This window comes from Mycteria americana, chromosome 18 (assembly GCF_035582795.1).
Source record: "Mycteria americana isolate JAX WOST 10 ecotype Jacksonville Zoo and Gardens chromosome 18, USCA_MyAme_1.0, whole genome shotgun sequence".
NCBI lineage: Eukaryota > Metazoa > Chordata > Aves > Ciconiiformes > Ciconiidae > Mycteria > Mycteria americana.
In genome coordinates this window covers 6367852-6389725 of record NC_134382.1, presented here as the reverse complement: position 1 = coordinate 6389725, position 21874 = coordinate 6367852, and the positions used below count along the sequence as shown (strand labels likewise).

Here is a 21874-nt window from a genome sequence, read left to right as displayed (position 1 = left end):
CACCAGCTTAATTCTAATTTGGGAGGATGGAAGGTAGATTGTGGGGTCAAATCTCCCAGGAAAGACAGCAGCGTCTCGGATGAGCTCAAAGCAAGCATCGACGGGGAGGACTTCACTTCCCTGTGGACAAAGTTTTAAGAATTTTCAAGGACTTTGAGAAAATGATGACAGAGAAATCAGCTAGCATCCGTTCAAACAGGGGACAAAGACAACTTCTTGACCAACGTACGAAGCTCTCGCATTTCCTGTATTGCACGATTAGTGACTCCACAAGCAGACTAAGTAACTGTTGATCTCTCTTTTGATTACATTTAAAAGTTATGTCAAAATTCAATTTTTTGAGCCTCCAAAGCCCTCTGCAAAGTGAGACAAATACAATTTTACAGATAATAAAACCAGACAGTTTAGAGAAGAAAGTTACATCAAGCTGTGCAGGAGTGCAGCTGCACAAACTATCTGCGTCCCCTGGCTGGACTTCTGTTTTTATTCTCTCTTCTTTGCCAAAGCGCAGGTAATTCAGCATATATTTTCAGTGTGAGAAATGTAACTACTTTAGGGATAACGCTGAAAAACGCCAACTGCAAGTAAGACAGTCTTTCCTAACTGAGTATGTCTACCTCAGCTTTTGACGAGAAACTGGCAAATTTTCACTTTAGACTGGCAGACAAGTTTAAGAATTCCGAGCCAAAATATACAAGTATATCTATCTCCATCAATCCCCCAGCTATGTAAGGAATGAACACACAGGCTTAAAACTGAAGAGCAAGTTTGGGCAGGTTGTGTTTCTAATAGTTTTTTAAATGTCTTAGATCTATATTAAATTTCTGCTCAACTCGGTTCTTTCTGGCATATGAGTCTTACAATTTTCCTTCAATACCAAATCCTACGTTATGAATGTGATCTGGCATGAGGCCTGTGAAAGGGAGGGGAAAAAAAATTCAGAAAGTAACATTCAGGTTCAGAAGAGATGAGCAGATTCAGAGTAGTGCCACAGAATTGTTTACCAAGACTTCTGCAAAGAACTCACAAAAGCAACACGTACTTCATCCCCTTAATGGGAATCTAACCAAACCAAAGCAGATTTGTAAACTTATTTCATGTCTACTGCCCCTGTCCGGGAATAAATTACCTTGTGCAAATTAAAGAAATGCAATGGGAAGCAAATTCCTCCTACTGCTAAACTTTCCCTCTTGCTCTGCTGAAACAGTAATATTGCACTTCACTTCCACATTCATGGAAATGTGAAAACCAAAAGAAGGTGTTAGATGATTCCATTTTATTTTGTGAGAAAAGTGTTATCAAGCAACTAGAGTCATAGTAACTAAATTATCATACGCATAACAAATTGCCTTTGTACCTTAGAAAGCTGTATCTACTTTACATTTTATTTTGTTATAAAACTCCCAGTTTGAGTTGAGGCGTACAAAGAACGTGCTTGTCACCCCCAGTCTTGCTCCTTTATAAGCACAGATATCCAGTTTCAGAATAAATATAAAAATTTAGGTGAAAGTCATCTTATGCAGAGGATCCATACTGAATACAGTAAGACACATTCAGAAAGAGAGGGACCTATGCATTCCTGAATTTAACTTCACCTATAGCAAAAAAATCAGTCAGGTTAAAATTTATTTCTATTTAATGTATTACATAGAGTAGGAAACGGTATACATGCATTTAGTTCACAGGACTTTGGCCATCAACGTTTTGAGTTCTCATGAAGAGTAAGATGTTTAACAATGCTCTTCATCCTAACGAATCTTAGGTATGGCCAAGACTGACTTTACCTGCTAACATAAAACCACCTGTCGAACAGTACCCTAGTTCTCTTCCAAAGACTACAGCAGGCACTGACTTGCATATCCCAGATTGCAAGATGGGTTTAAGAAGGTGGCACATTGTTACAGAAATACAGGAACCTCCATTTGGTATTTTTCTGAGAGCGTTCTCACAGATTAAATAAACACAAGGCAAACAAATCCAGTACTCACCCTGATCAATGGAGTGTTGAGGAAGCTGGCTAAGTTGGCTATTCACTACACCTGCGTACGTGCGCAAGAACTCCTCTTCGCTAGCAGTCAGCTGGAAATGTGCGGAGGCAGCCAGCAAAAAGAAAAATGAAGAAAGACTGAAGATATTATCTCCCACTTCCCAATAAGAAACATCACAGTTGCCTCTATTCTACTCTTGAAAAGTTTAATCAACTGTTATTTGTGCAAACTATGCCATCAGCAAGGACACAGCAGCAGACTGGTACAGCATGCATTCATGGAGAGATTCAAAGCCAACCTTGAAACAGTTGCTTTATTTTGCTGGTTTTCCAATCATGAAAAACTTTACTGTATATAGAGAAATGATCAGATGCTCAGATTTAGTTTCAGGCATCACAAGCCTCGTAATATTTAAGCAAAAATCAATTGTGTTTAAGTGCCGACAACGGTTAAATCAATGACGGCTAAAACAATTCAGTGATAAAACCAGACCATCGCCTGCCCATCTCAGCAAGCCCTATGCCAGTTACTACAAAATTGCCTAGAAAGGCACAAAATACGGGCTATGACAGTGCATCTTACATTTGATCCCATCTTCCTCAGCATGAGCAGGACTCTCACTTTCTGCTGAATATACATCTCCTCCGGACTCTTTCCGGGGACGCCCTCACGGTTCATTCCCCTCCTGCCAGCTCCTGGATTTCCTGAAGATACAAGATCAGAAAAAGACAAACTAATGGTAATGGGGTATAATTGGAAATTGAACTTTTCCTATTATTCCTAACTACCTGTTTTTCACCAGCGGGCAGACCACTTAATAGCCTGGGAGAGTAAGGAATCACACGCTTCATCAGAGAAATCCTTAAAAATTTGAACAGCTAAATTGGGCCTTACATATGCAACTCAAACATTGAAAGAGGCTGATGTTCACATCCCTACTCGCTCATTATCTGTTGTTACATTACTGCATGAGTAGAAAAAGAGAATTCTAACAACTAGATGAAAGAATCACCCTGACAGAAGAGTCCGTGGTTTTGGTTTTTTCCCTGTAAATAAGCACAAATGCAGAATGCGCAGCCATCAAGCCTGCAACGGCTAAACAAAAGCTGGATGAAATCTAAACTCTTAAGTCTTTCTCCTCTCTCTCTTTTCTTTTTTCCTTTTTATACCATATAAAAAAGGCCACCACACTTTTACAAAAGTTAATAAAACGTATTAAATGGTTTTGGAGAGAAAGAAGATCTAAGAGGAGCAGGGAAGGAGTAGAGTTTATCATCCTTTCTCATATCATTTAAAAGCTGAAGTTTTGCTTTTCTATTTTAATAAAAAATAATTATGTTATGGAATGAACAGACTATGCTATCTAAATTCTATAGCGCAGAGCACGATTCTAACTTTGTTGTCTGAGCATCTGGTAATTATTTAAGTTCCACAATAGGGTGTTTACCAAGACAAAAAAAAAATGTTCAGGCATACTCTTCAGCTGCTATTAAACATTATCTTGGAGCACGTTCATTAAGTCAACAATAGTAAAAACCTTAACTTCAAATTTAGAAAATAAGGGTGCTTCAGATAACACACTAGTACAGCAGCGTAACAAACTAAATTAACCTCTCAGAAGTGCTGTGTGTTGGAGAAACGCAACCCCTGCCAAGGAATCTGTGGATGGAGGTGCAAGCCAGCCGCTCTTCCACCATGCACGGCTCGGAGAAGTGGCTCCAGAACACTTCTCCAATTAGGTTTCCTTCACAGAACCGGCTCTGGTCCTACACTAAGCCATAAATCTGCTTTTCTGAACCTTAGTAACCAAAGAAATACACCACACGTGAGGCATGCTTAGCGAAGACTGCATCACAGCAGGTTCAAACGCAGTTTTCCATGTAATGTTTTCCTTCAGTCATTACTAACCTCTCCCCTCACTGTATTTTCATTATTACTTTTAAGGGAAAGTAATCTGGGCGTGGAAACAGTTTAAAATTACACATAGGCCCTCCTGAGTGAGTCAGAAGTAATGCAAACTTAAGTAGCAGCTGCTGGGATAGGCTTTACCACCCGCATTACTTAGCATGAAGATAACAGTAGTAAAAAGTGGAGAAAGCTATTATCACCAGTCCGACTTGAGTAAGTTTCCAGTGGGAAGATTTGCATTATGCTGATTTGCTATAGATGGTTCTGCTTGGAAACTTGCAGCCTGTAAATGTGCAAGGTGATCACATTTTTTTTTTGCTATAATCAGCAGCTGCTTTCTGAAGGGGGATCATAAAATGATCCCATATTCTTGCGTAGTGTCAACTCAGATAAGTAGATGGGATTATGTTACTAAGCGTATACTCCTCGGTGCAATTTACTGAGTGCTAACAAGGGATGTCAATAGTAAGACAATGAACAAAATAAGACAGTGAGCAAGAGACATTAAGTTAGGCATATCCAGAGACTGATAAAACAATACACATTTATCAAGACACCAAGTAGGTCTGAAAGCTTGAGACTGGTTCTTAATATTATACTAATACGTACTTTTCTTCTTTTTTTCTTTTTTATTTTTTTTTAGCGTTGTTACTTGAAGGGGGAAGGTGCTGTACTAGTAGCCAAAGAAATCAATTTAGAAAAGAAAAAGCACAACAGCAAAAATCTGAAAAGTGGTAAGACAGCTACTGTTTAAAAATGGAACGCATTATACGGGATATCTATCAATAGGTGGCACCATACACAAGCACCAAGAAAACGCCACAGCTGCCCCCATGCCAGCTAGGAAGACCACATTTCAACATTCCCCTACACGTCAGATATTACAAGAGATTTGTAGTCTATACACGTCATTATTCATGGTTTTTCCATCATCATAGTCGTTCAGTTGTTTATTAGTTTTTCAAACTTTAAAAAGGGGTGATGGAAATTCCTATCTAAACCTGGTTCTTCTAAAGTTCTCAACTTCAGCCAAGACGGATTTATCATGAAGCTACCCATTTTAGCAGGCTAAAAATACTTAGAAGGCTAAAAATATTAAGCCTGCCCATTCAGTGAATGCTTTGCAAAGTTAGTAAGCAACACAGGGGGAAAAAGCAGTCAATATGGCTCAAAAGCTATCAAAATATAAGAGGTTATATTATATAATAAAGCTATCAAAATAATAAAGAGGTTATGTTAAGATTACAGAGCAACAGCGCTTTGCTCTTCATACGCTGCACAATTATTCTGGGTGACAGCCTCAGCCACCACAGCTTTTCCTACTTGATGTAGAAAAAGTTGAAAGTAGAAAGACAAAAGTCTTAAGACAGTACTGAGACCCCAGCACGAGAAACTTTAACATATCTCTGTTCCTGTTACATAAAACTTTTGTAAGACACAGTTTAGGATGACGATACAATCATATATTACACCAGTAAATTTCCAAAACCACTTACAAAGCTAGTCTATGCGCAGAAGACAGCACGATCCATTTTTACAAATGAAGGACTGAAAAATCTTATCAAAAGTACTTATCAACTTTGTTTTCTCAAGAAAGCTACATTAATATGCTATATATAATGAAACGTTACTTACGCAGAATTTTCCTAACCCTACAATTCTTTCTGGCACATAGATGAAGTCGTCATCCCCCCATCCCCAACCAAGAAACCATCAGAGATCTCCCTGCCAACGTACCTGCTTCTAAAAACCACAGAAGATCAGATAACCCACGTGTTCAGTCCCGATTAATGATTGTAGCCGGAAAAAATGTATGAGGAAACTGCCCTGTGAAAACAAATGAGCAAAGCATTACAGAAATATACAAAGCTGAAAACCAGAAAGACCCTTCATTCAATAAGCTTTGAATCACAGTCTGCTTTAGAGCATGGTCTCGTCAAAATTCATAAAACCGTAGGCTTGTCTGGAGTTTGTAGATCCTTTTTATTCCTAAAGAATAAGTTTTTTAAAGGTCAAGCCATTCTTCATCTGCAAGATTTACACCCTGACCATACCAATGACATTCCCAATCACTTGAGAATGGAATGCATTCAAGCTTTGCATTCCTTAAGAAACTTTCAGCATAAAACCCAACTCCCTGGCAAAAACAATAAATGTCATGACATGTAATTTCTTCTAGTAAAGAAAAAAAAAATAGGCGTAGCTTACCAAAGATTTGAGGAAAACTAGGGAGAAATGTAAAGCATGCTGATTTTGACCAAAATTATTGTTTTCAACTATGCGTACGTTATCTGAATATAGCAATTACGAAGACTGGCACTTGAAAGCTGGGCTGGAAAACCCTTTGCGCAGAATTTTTCAGACCAACCTCCCTGTTAAGTCACCAACAGCTAACAGTTATAGACTTTTTTTTTTTTTTCTTAGACTCGTGACATATTTCTGAACGTATTTTACAACTGACTCTGGGTATCAGGGCATGGTAAGAATTTATAACTCTTCCTATCCATCACGTTAGCCTCTAAGACAAACAGCCCAATCTCACAAATGAAGTGCCCTCCGTTATGTGCAATGAAATAGCAAGTGCCTGCTACTCAGGACAGCATCACAGCTAGAATCATGGAATTAATAGCATAAGTTGCTCTATTTAATTAAGAGTTTCTGATTAGGGAAGATATGCATGCCTGCACCATTTGTTAATCAAGCCCAGCTTAAATTTACCAAAAATACTTTTTTTTTTTTTTTTTTTGTGGTCAACAAGCGAAGGCAGATCTAGACTAATTCAGCTTCTTTCATGGCTGTTCACCACCCCATGCAGATGTCATTACTAGCAGGGAAACAAGACAGGAGTAGCTAGAATTACTCAACTGCTCTGTACACCAGGCTCACCAGAGAAATGCTGAATCCAAAATAGCTGCTAGCTTCACCCATAGGTTCTCTACAGTGTTTCTTACTAACAAGTGTTGGAAGCAGCTGAGCTTTATCAATGGCTTAAAAGAATCATTTCACCTCTCCAGAGGAGAGAAATCGCCTGCTCTGAAAGGATTATTTAAGCCCTACCTCACTAATTAGTTCCCACTGTTCTTGCCCTCTAAATATGCAATGCAGTCCCAAGAAAGATTATCTACAGCACTCACAACAGGGCCATTTGCAGTAACTAATTGCTGTTCTCATTTCTGTGGACTTCAAAGCCACCCCCCCACCACCGCCGCTGCACCAACGCTCACCCCACAGCAACTGCGTGAACTCCTTCCTGAAGAAAAGGATTAGAGCATGGGAAGTACCCACTTCTAATGCACGGCTGTCCTGCTGACAGTAACAGCGTATTCATAGTTACCATTAAAATTCCCCCCCACACCCCCCAAATTGCAAATAAGTCATCTACGCGTTTGTTATATTCAACACCAAATACAAATGAAAACAGAAAGAGCAAATATTTTCCTAACCCTATAAATTCAGCAGCGGAACGGCCTCCACAGACAGGCCATTTTCACGGCCGGCCGAAGGCTTGTATCACAGACAGTTTCACTTCCAAGCAAGAGTCTGGTCCCTCTACCAGTCAGCAGCAGCACTCAAAACGCGCTGCCTTCGTCCGATCCACGGGGCTGCCCCAGCTGAACCCACCTCTCCACTCGCACAACAAATGCACGGGTGGAACGTCACCACCAGAACTCGAGAACTTCTCTGCTAAACCACAGGGCACGTCCTCTGAGTAACAAGCACCTTTAAAGGATCCAAAAATGACTGGAGTAAATAAAATAAAACAACATCAGGTTTCATTACTTTTTCTTAAAAGCATGAGAACAAAGTAAGACCAAAAGGCCCGGTGACCAGTCCAAAGCCACACAAAGGTTCTCCCCTACCAACTTGTTCCTATCCATTCTAAACGGCAGCTCACGCTTCCAACATTTTCAACTACACATCAACATTTCCACATTCATCTCTAACAAACCCTAAGAAGTAAGATCTAAAAATATTTTGCAACTGTGTATTTTGGGGGTGGGAGGGAAGAAGTGCAAAATATGAGAAAGAGTTTAGCAAGACAGCTGGGGAACAGCTGCATCGCCACCAGCACGAGTTCTGCCCACAACCTTGAGTCCCAACAGACCTGCGTGCTACGCAACGGTCCATCCCTGAAGCGTTTTTCAGGTCAGGTAATTCTTTGCCTCGGTTGCAATTACGAGCTCTGAATTCTGCTTCTTCGCTCACCTATATCCACCTTCTTCTATTCCTGCAAGGTCAGAACATGGTTTATTTTGCCTATGCTCACTTCCAATTTTTTGTCTCTGTCTAAACAAGCGGCGTCTGCTTCATTTGGTCGTTAATGCTGCAGGACTCGGGTAGGTCTGTACGCCCTTACCCCCACACAAGCCTCTCTCCACTTACGCAGGTACTACAAACAGCTACTTGGGCTCCTCACACCAGTCAGCCCTTCTACCACGGAAAGCAAGATGCAGATTTTCTCCTGGTCACGAGGTTCTGTCAAAGCTTAACTCATACCATGTACTCCCACAAGCATGAGAAAAGAGTAACTGAACACTTTCCAACTTAGGTGTCACGAGAATACAAGGACATAAACCCATTTCTCAAACTTACAGTCAAAACTCTTCTTGCCCCAATGGGTTTACATTCCCAGCCAGGATTTAAGAACAGATAAAACCATGCAAGGTCCTTTACCATGGAAATGAAAACTATCCTAGGCACAAAGACTCCCGTTTCAATCCAGCCTTATCCTTGTGTCCTAAATAATTCTACTTCCTTACAATGATTTACACTTCGGTCAGAAATTGCTACAAAGAGTATTTTTTTAACATACAGAAACACTTAAAAGCGGTGAAGTAATGTTTACAAGTTCAGAGATGTCCATATGGGAGATGGAAAAATGCCAGAGTCTTAGCTTTAGGTTCTATCACTTAAGGGACCATGCTGCTTCCCCAAACATCGCTAGGTTCAATGAGTTTTTAAGCTAAAATGTAAGGCTCGCTAATTGAAAAGAAACATGTTTCTAAAGTACGTCACTGAATTACAACAGCATAAGGAAATGGAAGGAGCATCAGGATGCGACATGCCAAATGCAGGATGCTGGCAGGTGAATGTCAGCTCATCAGAAAAGACAAAAACAAATTCTGCACATCCCGTACATCATAAACTTTTATCAACAGCACTAATGAATCCTGGTGTTTTCAGTTAAAACACAGAATCGATTTATTCACCCATTCTTGCCAGATATATTATATTGCACGTGAGAAACATTCCCTGAAAGGTAACATTTCAATCTGTATTTTCAGCACAAAAAGCCAGAGAGGGAGATAGACAAGAACTGCTGTGTACTGGACCGGAGGAATCCCCACAGCATTAACAGAAGGCATGCGGAAAGCCGTTCATTCAAAAGAACAAATAGCCAAAGCTACTCAGAAGCCCAGTTACACCTTCACTGATACCTATGGGCCTGAGCGAAGAAATACTGGGGTCTCAGCCGAGTTTCTGGTAACCATATCCTGAATTACTCGCACTAAAGGAAGAGATGCCAAAGGCCGACGAAGCCATATGGAATGCACTGTTCTATCCAGTCCGGAACTGGTCTCTCCAGGTAAGGGTGAGGCAGATGTGCAAAGCCAACAGGAAAATTTGGGCTGCCAATACCTTATCTGTTTTGCAGCTAAGCACGGTTCTACTCTCCAATGCCATTATTCAATTCCGTTCTCATGAAGAAGACTAACCCGTGCATTTCAAAAGCTGTAGTTTTAGTCTGAAACGATTACATTCTTCACTAAAGTGTGTTAAAAGACTAAATCCTACAAGCTTGTCCTGCTGCATCCAACACGCTGCAAATGGACATAATTGGGTCACCTAATTTTCCCTGGTTTGGCAGTCATAGGGAATGAAATTTAGTTCTCATTTATTTTTAATATGATTCACAAGACAGAATAATAAATGAGAAAGATCTATATATTGCAGCCAAAACTGCCAGCCCAGCTTTGCCAAAGCAATACATTTGAGTTTAAAAATATTCCCTGCCTTTCCCAAGCAGTAGATGAGGTTGGTCAGTAAACAAATGGAAAAGCTGTCCTGTTCTGCACACTTCATTCCCCGTGCAGCCTGCAGAAGGGCTGGGTGAGGATCACAGGAATGCCTTCTGCTTTGCAAGGCCCAACATGTGGACTGGGCAGAGCCAAGCACGCCTGACATCCCTGTTCCGATCCCTGTTTGTCTGCCTACCAAACCCATCTCTTTGGCTGCGGAAGGAACACGTGCGCTCCTGTCCCCTTGGCGAAAGAAAGCGTAAGTACCACCTTCACGCAAAACACTAGAGACTGAAGTTACACCTTCTAGCCAGGCAGTAAGTTAGAGAGGAGCGTAAACTGGACGTGGTTTTGCAACCAGAAGATGTAGGTATGCCTACACTGAAAAACAGCTGGGCTAAAGTATGTTGCCAAAGTAGAACGGCATTAAGTATTTTTAACGTTTCCACTAGCATTAAGAGATGCTTCCCGACCTCTCCACATCGTTACTTGTCCTGAAAGTTTATAACGAAAATACAATACAATCCTTCCCAAAAATGAACTAAAAGACCATACCAGCTTTCTCTTCAATTACTCACCCTGGACACAACAGTATGTAATGCAAAAATATTGCCTTTGCAGTTAGCCCGCCCCCCCCCGCCCCCTTTTTTTTCCCCCAACTAGATTTAGAACATCAGCTACCGTGTTTTCACTTTATAAACATGTAGACAGGAGAAATCTGTACTCAAACTCAGTTTAACTAGTCTGTTTTACAAACAGATGGGAACAGCTCCTAAGGAAACTCAAACTCCCCAGCAAGAACCGTTTTGACTGAATGCTTTCAGTAGAGGAGGATTCCAACACACAGCAACTGAAAATTACAGATTTGTTCCTGTATTTCCCTCACTGCCACCTATACTCCTATGAATTCAAACCCTACAAGGGCTTCTCTGCTGGACAATGCCACAGATGGGTTCATAACAAAGAGCTTCTAAATTACTCTGACTCCCCTCCCATCACCCCTCTAAAAAACCCCATAGTTTCACATGCCAACAGAAAGAGAGACACACTAAAAAATGGTACGTTTGTAAATTTTGCATAAGGCAAACTACTTAAGCATCCCATTTAATTTTAAAGACGTGCTTATTTAATGAAGTGAGAAAGCAACGCAAGCTTTTGTTCCTTCAAATTACGTATTCCCCCCCAACACTGTAGTCCTCTGTAATGCTGAAATTGCTAACATCCACATTTCACTGGTATGGGAAAAAACAAAGTGAAACTGAGGAGTTTGCACAGCCTAAATTAAGAAAAAAAAAAAAAGGAAAAGGTAGTAAGCTGTCAGTAAATGTAATATTTTACATATTCAGTCTTAATAATTTAGGGTACTTACAGCAGCCATCTGGCAAGCTCTTTAAAATGTAAGTCACAGCTGACTACCTCTTTAATATCTTGTATCATTTCCAGATATAGCCAAAAGAAATCCAACAGGAATTAGTTCAGCTACAATTTTTTTTTTTTTCTGGAATATGGCCGGTTCTATTCAAGGCAGCGACAACCCTCAATTAATGGGAGAGGATTATAAAAGCTCAGATAAGGAGTTCTGGTGAATAAAACCAACCGCTGCAGGTCTCCTTTGCACTACACAAATTGAGTTAACAGCCAGCGTGAAGAGGTCCCTTTAACTCTATGATATCATTATCCAAGGTTAAGCTATTAGCCTCCACAGTTGTACTATTGAGTACTTCAGTGGTTAAAACGTGGTCATACTGGGAAGCTTGGAAGTGCAAGGGGATGCTGCACCTTTAAGCTTTGTTAATTTTCAAATGCCATTTTACAGAGAACAGCTAGAGCCCTAAAAACCTTCCAAGCTGGAGCCTGAAACCTGAAAGTCAGGAACCAGAGTCTGCAAAATCCTGCTACAAATTTTCCTCTAATTCAGTCTGACTCATGACCTTCAGTCGCAGGCAGCTGGAGACTGGATTAATTCCCATCTCCGGAGGGATACGACAATGAAGAATTCATAACAGCTACCTATTTATAGGTGAACAGTAAGAGTCGAAATATTTAATACGGGGGTTTTTTGTCTTTGTTTCTATGCTCAGTATTATCTTTTAGCTGACTTCAGAATCTGAACCCCAGTGTCAGATTTGGGTCAATTTACAGCTGGAACTCCAGTGGTAGGTTCGCATCTCTTAAGTGTTAGATTTAGATTTTTAACAAAACAGTACCGTCCTCCCTCTTCAAGAGGGACAGGAAACTGTCCCAAACATTGCCATTTAGACAGGAAAAATCTACAAAAACAAGCAGGGGATTTTTTTTTTCCAGTGCTGAATCACCTTTCAGAGCTTCAAAAAGGACTTCAAAAGCAGTAACGAAGTGCATTCAGAAAAGCTTCCCGGTGTACTAAAACAGTTCTTACGTGAATGCTCAAGCTAACTGTAAAGCAAAAACAAACCCCAAACCTACCATTATAATCACCATTTTTATGAAATTAACGCCTGCCTCCTGACCTTCAGGCACACACAAACCAGATCTTATTTTTTGCCATACGACAGCAGCAATATCTCAAAGAGAAGACATCTATCATGTCTCATCCAGTTAAAAGAGGGAGCACAGGTTTTTAGGTAGTTCACGTCAGTCAGCTTGAAGCCTCTGAAATTAAGTGTAGTAACAGCAACAAAACCTTGGGAAAAAAAAAAAAAGACTTTCATTTCACAAAGGTATCACAGTTCAAAGACGAATTTGTCAAAAATTCTTTAAAAAGCGACAACGCTTAGCTACAGCAGTTTATACACAAACTCGATCCCAGTCAAAGAAACAATTCGAAAAGAACGTTACAATACTTTACTCGAGATGGTCTTCAACAGCCGGATTGATGAGCGCTGCTCGTCCTAATCATTAGCATCTTTCACAGAGGCTCAGGCACCTCTTCCCCTATTTATAACAAAGCTACAAATCTTCCAGACAGGAAATTAGGCACTAATGATAGATAGCCAATGATTTTAACTACCAGGTATCCCACACAAAAGAATTACTGCTGTAAAAAAAGCGTTGCGCATCCATCATCAAAGCAAAACTGTACGGCAATGCTTTCTATGGATCTCTTTGGAAATATTCTGTCTTTTCAGAAACAGAAAAGGAAGTTTCCAGCACACAGACATAAAAAACTTGAGATGCCTTTTCTTGTTCTTAAGAAATTAGCTTTATTTTCAGAGTTTGATTTTAACTTGAATCAAACACCAGTGAAAAAACGGAGCACCAATAATAGGTAAAAATTTTATCAACAGCTTACAAGAATCAACAAATTATTTTCAATGTATCTATCCCATTTTACATGGTCGGCATGCTACACACATTGTACAAATATGTACCAGTGTAACACCTCCACCTGTGGATTATCATATTTTTGGACTATTAATTATTGACACCAATGACAGAGCCTCCTGCAGCACCTCTATTCTATGATCATTGCAGAAACTGAACCAAGGTCAATACACAAATATGCACAAGGAAGATCGAGACCATTAATTGTGGTCACTTCATCTTCTTGCAATGTCAATCAGCTTTATGACCAAAGTCACGTTTTCAAAGCAGCTCTGCAAGAATTGGTAATGCTGGACTCACGATCCTCTGAAGACTTACAGATCATTAGGATTAAAACTGGGTTTTACTGAAGACTGCCATTTATACTACAGAAACTAAACTCAACAGGCTAAAAAATAACTTAATACATGGAACATAAATGCCCTACACTCATGAAGCATAAACACTGATAAAGAATTAGTTGACCGTAGAAGCAAGAAATTGGTTCTGTCTTCGTAATGAACCTAAAATAAGCCTACCATGTACTACAGCGGAGTACAAGGTCAAAATTGATGCAAGTACGTGTATGTGCCCAAGGTGCAGGATGTTTTTTCTGCCTTCTTCAGTAATTCTCGAGTGGCTTGAAATGGAAGAGGAAACAGAAATATGCATGAACAAGCACACATTCAGAATTACCAGCAGTGTTAATGGAGGAGCACTTCAGTATTGGGTATGTTTCCAACCAAATAGTTTCATTAATACTGTCTTTGTATTCAGGTTTTTGAAATTAAACTGCTTTGAAATTAAACTGCATCTAGTGCACAAAGTTGATGTTTCGGTCAACTTTAACAAAAAGGCAAGTGACACTATAAACCAACCCTAAACCATTACAGAACAGTCTAAAATCAGAATAGGCAAAACTCCAGTATCTGTAAGCAGTTAAAATAACAATAACATTTAATTTCCATTTACAAGCATGCGGTAAAAGCCCCCAAAAAGCAGAAGTACCATATTTGGAGTCAAACTGCCTGTGGTCTAGTGACCAACTTCTCAGCAGCTTAAGCACACTGCATTGTTATATTTAACCAGAAATGGCAGACATCGGGAGTAATGCCTACTGCAAGGACTTCTCTCCCCTATTCCACTCACTGAAGCACCATTATATTTATAGGCGCTTCCTTGGTACTCATCAGCACAGTATCTTTCTACAGATGCCTAGCATATTAGAGATAGCTTTCAATTTAAAACGTGACCTATGCTGCCCTGTAATTTATACTGACATCTGAACATCATTAATGCCAGATCATATACATTTTACACCGAAAACGCCTACAGATCTTTTACAGCAGAGAGATTATGGCCCACTAGATTTTTTTAAAGCAATTAAACGTGAGCTGTTATTAGGGTGGTGACTACTTAGCATTTTAATATTTTGCAATACTGTCTCAAAGTACAGTGTTAGGACCAGAGACTCTTAGATTAATAGTTCTTGACTACCAAAATTGCCTAACCATGGGACAACACCACAAAATATTGTTCTGGCCTCATACATCAATAAAATTTGCTGTAAAATGTGATAAATACACCCCTTATGACACACACTTATCTTGCCTCTTTAGATGGGAGGAGGGGAAAAAAAAAACCCAACTTCTGTGCTGCTTTCCCCATGGATGCTCTGCATAACCAAAAAAAGCAAAGAAGTGGTTTCAGCTTTGAATCAATGTATGGTTTAATTTTTTAAACCATTTAAAGAGGTATTTTAGTAATAGCTCTTGCTGCAAGTTGAACTAAGAATTAATGGCTATTTGTCTAATATGAAATATTCCTTGGTCATCTTTTTTGCATGAACCACAACACAAAACCTTTGCCTCCTCAGTGATTTGTTAATATTATTGGATAATATGGGCAAGAGACCCCTGCTTCTAGGACCTTCATAAAATAATACTCCTTGAGAACTTTCCTCTATAGTGTTTCATAAACTGGTCTAAATAGCTGTTTTAATCATATGTGCAAAAGTATGCCAGTTCCTCTCTTCTCTGAAGGACTTCTTAAAACCAAAAAGCACAAGAAAAGGATTTTTGTTACCTTCTTTAGGTCACCAAACAAGACCATGCTGCAAAGATATCTGATGGAGAGAGGAGGAAGGAAAAAAAATCCTTGTCAATTTTAAGAGAGGACTTTTAACGTTCACAGGTTTAAAACCAGTTCCTGATTACACACCAATTTTACCACAGACATTTTGCTTTCCATATTTTTTGGTAAAGTGGGATTACAAGGAAGGAAATCTTGCCTTCAAGAGACTTCCTATTTCTCAGGAAAAGGGATGCAATTTCCTTCCTCCCTAGCCACAATTTTGAATGTTACCTTAATTATATTAGCCCTGAACTGAGAAATAAACCTGTATGAGGTCATTAGTTTGACAGCGGAAATCTCCCTTTAGCACTACCGTACAAACCCACACGCATGGGCTGGAGAGAAATAAACTATGGACTACAGCGGGTTTTTAAGGGTTATGTCAAGTCCCAATCAGTGCTGAGACTGGTTAACTTCAGAGTATGACGAAAACTGGAAGAATCCCAGGCAAGATTGAGAATGCACGTATGTTAAAGGCAACCAAGCTGAGCTGCATGGAAAACTGTATGTGGAATTGTGTGGCAAGTTTGTTTTATTCAGAGATCAACACTGATGAAGTCAAATACTTAAAACTGATTGTTTCAAGGTCTCCTATATACATAAAATTCGGTGCATTTACAGAATAAGTGGCAATCGCTCCCCTAAGAATGGGAGCATCCTGCAGATGCAACAATATGTATTTTGATTAATCAAACTCCAACGTATACCAATAATAACAAAAGGTGTCAGCCCAGAGACCATTAACAACAACGCTCAAGACAAGGCTGATCCTCCTGCACGTTCAAACTACTCCAAGATTCCAGACCACTTCAGAAATTTCCAGGAGCAGGATTGCATGCAACAACCACCAATTTAAGGCAGAACAGGGAAAGGGAATTATTGAAGTTGCAGACAGATTCCGGCACTTCCCAAACCGTTAGTACAATTACAGTACATCTTTATTATATTTAGTTTCTCAACAAAGGGAAGGAGCTTATAGCAGTTATGTCAACAACTGCAGCTACCAAGAAAAGAACGACTAAATGGATATATTCAAAACAAGGTGCCAAAACCGTATTTCCTCACACACGCTATTACGCATACAAAATTTTGTCTAAGGTTTAAAACCTATTTTGTAAGAGCTAGTGAACTAAGAATCATGACAGTGAAACATTAAGAAAACCGTTGCAAACAGTTTTATGTGAACTGTGAAAGGTTTATTTTGCCGAGTCCCCTGTAGCTGCTGACCAAATTTGCAGTGATAAAAGTTCTGTTTAAAAAACCTGATGTTTCTGACCTCTGAAGTTAAGCAAAACCTTTCATGAATTCCACATAAACCAATGAGTATTATTTGGCATCTACAGACATTCCTGAAAAAAGGCAGCTAAGCAGATGTGAATGCTCCTATTTTTCTCAATTTGGCATCAACTCTTAAAGTTAATTATATTTTAAGTGTGTTATTGCTGACCATTTTTGCATAAACATTCAGTTAACTGTGTTTGTCTTCAAGTCTGATATTGCCTCCCCGAACCAACTGAGCAAGCTGCCAGGACCCAATGAAATTTTCAGTTTTCCATATGAGATCCAGCGCTCTCAAAGGTAAGAAACTCTATTAAAATTACATTAGCACGGCAACAGGCACCAGAGACCACTGCAGTTGCGCTATCCCCTTCTCCTGTCTACAAAAAGCCTTCCATCGGTACTTTACCTTAAACGGTTTCAGTATTTACACTGCTCCTTTACAGAAACTCTGCCGCAAAAATTTAGGTCACATTTCCTTTAAGCGTACACGGGTGCGCGTACACGTATACTTATTTAAAGCTCAATGAAATTAATTAAAAGCTCCTCACTGACTTCAATGTGCGCTGAATCAGGACCTGGATGAGTTCAGAGGCAAAACAATTACACTTTAATTAAACATCTTAACATTCTTGTGAAGTAGTCAACTAATATTATAGAAGGATAAACTGAGTCAGAAAGTTTCAGAGCTTGGTCATGGTCATAAACAGGGTTCATTACTTAAGGTGCTTCCATATTTGTTAGTTACCCTCGTAACAGAGAAAATGGACCTTCTAAAAAATCAAATAAATCCTTGGTCTACATATTTGCAGGAAATAAAACAGAACATCCTGAGACAAGTGTAATGGTTGCACAAATCTATTGGCTCCACTTCTGTTCCCCAATCAGTAGCTAATTTAGTCAGTCACAGGAATTCCAATAATGCAAGAAGTTGAAATTTTTAGGGTTTTTTTCATGGCAGTTAATCTCCAGATGAGATTTTTAGGCTGTGTGGGTTTTTTGTTTGTTTGCTTTTTAGAATAGCATTAATAACGATGATATACGTATACTATTTTTTTAAAAAGAAAAATAGGCTTGGCAGATTTGATCTTCTGTAAAACCTTGAAAATTCTTATTGAAAACCAAGAAGTATCATTACACTTCCTAAATTCAAACCAACATTTAACCATATATAAACACCGTAACATTCTGTCACGTCACCAGTAGCAAGCAGAAACAAGAAATTAACTTTCCTCATTTTTTTTGAGCATTTGTTACATAATGCTTCCCCAACACCGAGTCTGAAAATAAATCCCAGAGTCAGAAGAGCGTTCTCCTTATTCAATTACCAACTAATGCTTTTCAGTTATTTTTCTGATCTTTGGTTTCTTCTCACCTATTAACACTCCGTAGTTTTGCTCATTCTGGTCTATCTGCTTTCTTATGCCAATCGAAGTTCAGGGACAGGCCACGGCTCTTTAAAGGGAAAAAGAACTGTAAGTCTCATCCATTCTCAGAGATACCACAGCAGCAACAACAGTAATCAAAGTGGTTTGTTTCTTTTATAAACGAAATCAAGTTTGTTGGTAAAAAGTTTTTAGTACATTTAAAACCTATTTACGTGTCATTTCTCCCATGTACTTAGAAGCACGACCATTAGACTACCAACCTTTCGTAGGATGCGGACAGGACATTTCTTAGGTGACAAAACGTTTTCATTCCAATCATTTACATATTGGTGTACATCAGCGTCAAAACCTAAACATCTTCTGGGACTATTCACATACTTGTATACATGCAATAGCTTTACTGGAATTAAATTAATGGATGCTATTACTTTTCCAGCAAATCAGAACTCTCAAACTGTACAATGACAAAAGAAAAAATCTCTAATATCTGTGATGCAGAGAGTTACTTTAAAAGAATATTTTTTAAAAGGCATTATGAATTATGTATGGTTTCTGGTTAGACGGTCTAACACAGAAGACAAAAAAAATCAAAAAATACTTATATATGTATACTTTCAGAGAGAATCTTAGAAGGTATGATGGATTTCAGTTAGTCTGTAGGAAAAACATACAGGACTAAGTGCTTTTTTAAAGAGGGCTCAATTAAAACTATTAAACACTATGATTTTTTGGGCATCTTTCTTATTACAAATCAAGGTTTATTTTTGGCTGAATATCCCACCATACCGTTCCAGAAGTACATTGAGAGTTTAAATAAAGAACATCATTGACCAGCTCTACCATCATGACTATTAACATATTTGGAAACAGCAGAAAAAGTAATTTCGTCTCACTATCTGAAAATTGAATGATAACCACCTTCTAGCTATAACACTTACGCCAACTCCCAGAACATAAACATTTGGCATATTTAGGAGGATTACAATTTTTTCCAATTAAAAACATTAACATCAGGTTCAATCGCTTGTGCATTAGGTACACAATGGTGTGGTACAGCTGTAACAGCCTCTGCTCGCCTTGTTGCATTTCAGCAGGAAATCCGAGCTGATGACAGCTTGCAATAAAAAGACATACGGTTTTGCGTCCGCATGCGTAGAAATATTTCTGAAGATACCTAATCCTTCTTTTTTGGAAAAAACTTTACTGGAAGTTTCTCCAAGCATATTCAGCAGCAGCCTCCAAAAGCCTATTGCCTCTCTCTACGCACAGCACTTGGGCGCATTTTTGACGCTTAAAACTAGGTCAGATGCTCAGGAGGGATGCTTTGTAGTCAACAACAAACTTATAAATTGAAATACTTACTAAAAATCATAAATTTTTGTGTTGGTTATGGATGACACACACTCTGGAGAGGGAAAAGTTCATATTAAACTAATATAAAGATCAATTTCACACAAGTTGTTTCCTAGGCAAAGCATCAGCCTTTACCATTAGTTTCACCGTATCAAACACATTCAGGTGTCAGCTGTATTTACCCGTATGGAACTGCAGGATGCTTTTTAATTTTTAGCAATAGATTTATATCACAGCCAATGTTTGCAATTACAAAATTTAGGGTTTGTTTCAGTTTGCTTGTGTTTTTGTTTAGAAAATAACACAAATTGTTTTGGGAACCTCTCTCTCCTCTTGCAAAGTTCTCTAAAGCCCTGGATGGGGAAGGAGGGAAACGGCAGAGGACGGAAGAGAGCAGACATGGATACAACTACAGATTTCCCATAAAATCGGGATAGACAGCTTGCTTTCTGTGCAGCCCTAATACTTAACTTTATTATGTTATACACCTAGGGAAATGTGTGAGTGTTAACCAATTCTTGTTAAGACAAGAGAGAGAAGCTCCGATTCATATCGTGAGCAGACAGCCGCCTTTCCCCGCACACCTACACTGCTTGTGCAACACAGAGAGCTCCTACACACAACTGCAAGCAGGCACTCAGGCAAACGACAACTGTGGTACATCCGACACGTATTTACTGCAGTGACTCCTATCAGGCTGTGGGATGATTCTCCTGGTGAAGATTTCAGCATCTTCCCACCTGGCTGTCAAAAAGAATCCTGAAAGCACTTTTACCTCCTATATAACTTTGCATAGCTTCTGTTGCAACGCTTAAAATGAACTAAAAGAGAACTACTGCTTTGAAGCAATTTTGGGTAAGCCATAAAACTTCAGCCAACCGGTTATCAGTTAACTGGTTCAAAATGGCCTTCGCTCTTTGCATTTGTTCAATCCTATGCGCTTCCTTTTAGATTTACACTATTACAATGCACCGTATCAACTAAGAGAGCATGCAAATCCATTTACCAACAACTCTAAATTATAGCGAAGCAGCTGCCAATTTCTACCAAGATGCCAGAGATACGGTATGAGATGATGCTTCTTCAGCTAATGGCAAAGTGAAGCAACTCCACTGTATCTGAAGTACACCTGCCCCCATTTTCCAGCTGAATCTGTTTGTCAAGGCAAACAGTAGCTTTTCGATTGATAAGAAAATAAGCCTGCTTTTAAAAAAAGCTGTAATATGGAGCTTTCTGTATGCCCCCTCACCTTGAATACCCGTACTTTCAAAATAACCCACCTGAAATACGTAGTTTAGCCTCTCACTTTTCACCCTTTACGTCGTGTTTCTCCTTCAGCAGGCTATTTCACATCACACGTGAGCTCCAAAAATACCGAGGGCAAAAGAAGTTGACAGCTTGCAAACTCAGCGGCCAACAAAAACTAAATGTAAAACTTTGATTTCATAAATGTATTTAAAAATTATGTTCTTAAAATACCTAAGAGACACGCCTGTCACCATACTCGAGCCAACTCAGATCAAAAAACTAAACAAGCGTACCTAACGTGCTTCCAATATTGGCTGTTTTTTGGAGTTTGGTGGTTTGGTTTTGTTTTTTTTTTTTAAACCACCACATCTGCAGAATGTCTTGCTCTCATCTCACAGAGCATCAAAGCTTATTCTGTTCCATGTGCCAAGATGAGGAACAGTCACATAAAAGATGATATACAACAGAGCAAAACATTCTCTTCTTGAGGAGAAAGCAAATGCAAGTCTGAAACTCAAATGTACCCCGGTGAAGCACATCTGGATGTTAAGCAGACACTAGTATCATCGCTCATCTGCTTTCTGGAGTATTAACATATTCCAATTTGGAAAATGATGCTGTTCCTCTCTCACGTACCTTTCCAAGGGATACAGAACTATTGCGTGCCAACAAATATCGCCCATCTTTACACTAAATTGAAAGTTACGGAGCGCTGCTTCAGACGCCCTAGAAACACAATTTTTAGCCAAGGTAGAAATTACCTCCAAGGGAAGCCCTCTATTAAATAGTGGCCGAGAAGCATCGTTCCCACGCGCGCCACCGGCGTTTCACGCCGAGGGCCGGGACGCCGTGCAGCGTCGCGCACCTTTTGCGAGACAGACGGGGGCTGCCCTGAGCCGGGGCGTCCAGGCAGCGCGTTTTATCGCCCGCGGAGCTGACACCTGCCCTCCCGACGGCTCCGGCGCCCCTGAAGCACCTTTACGGGGGGATGACTTCACCTGCCGCAAGAACGCAGCCATTGCTGGGGTGGGACACCGCCGCCGTGAAACAGGGTGCCGCATGACGTCAGAGATGATGCCAGAAAATTAAAAAGGCACCTCCCGTACCTGTGCCGCGGGGCCACGGCCTGCCGGCGCCCGCGACCGCTCGGCCGCCGCTGCCTCCGCCGCCGGGCCCCGGGGAGGTCGGCGGCCGCGGCCCCGAGCCGGGCTCCGCGCGGGGCCGGGGAAGGGGCGCGGGAGCCGGCCCCGGCGGGGCGGCGGAGCGGAGGCCCGGG

At 40.0% G+C, this 21874-nt stretch overlaps 1 protein-coding gene across 8 annotated transcripts in view; it reads right to left on the bottom strand.

Moving 5' to 3' along the window:
* Positions 1-21874, bottom strand: part of CTNNBIP1 (catenin beta interacting protein 1) — a 35129-nt gene that overhangs the window by 12372 nt on the left and 883 nt on the right. For 4 of the 8 annotated variants that reach the window (XM_075520442.1, XM_075520444.1, XM_075520440.1 and 1 more), the window contains exons 2-5: positions 17985-18064; positions 5634-5723; positions 2571-2692; positions 1989-2079 (exon numbers count right to left, since the gene is read on the bottom strand). In XM_075520442.1, the coding sequence (XP_075376557.1) occupies positions 1989-2079; positions 2571-2666 (187 nt within the window). In that variant the 5' untranslated portion in view covers positions 2667-2692; positions 5634-5723; positions 17985-18064. Of the gene's footprint in view, positions 1-1988; positions 2080-2570; positions 2693-5633; positions 5724-15283; positions 15324-17984; positions 18065-19359; positions 19403-20891; positions 20911-21874 lie in introns of those variants that run through there. The other 4 variants (XM_075520441.1, XM_075520443.1, XM_075520445.1 and 1 more) reach the window with 4 other exon arrangements.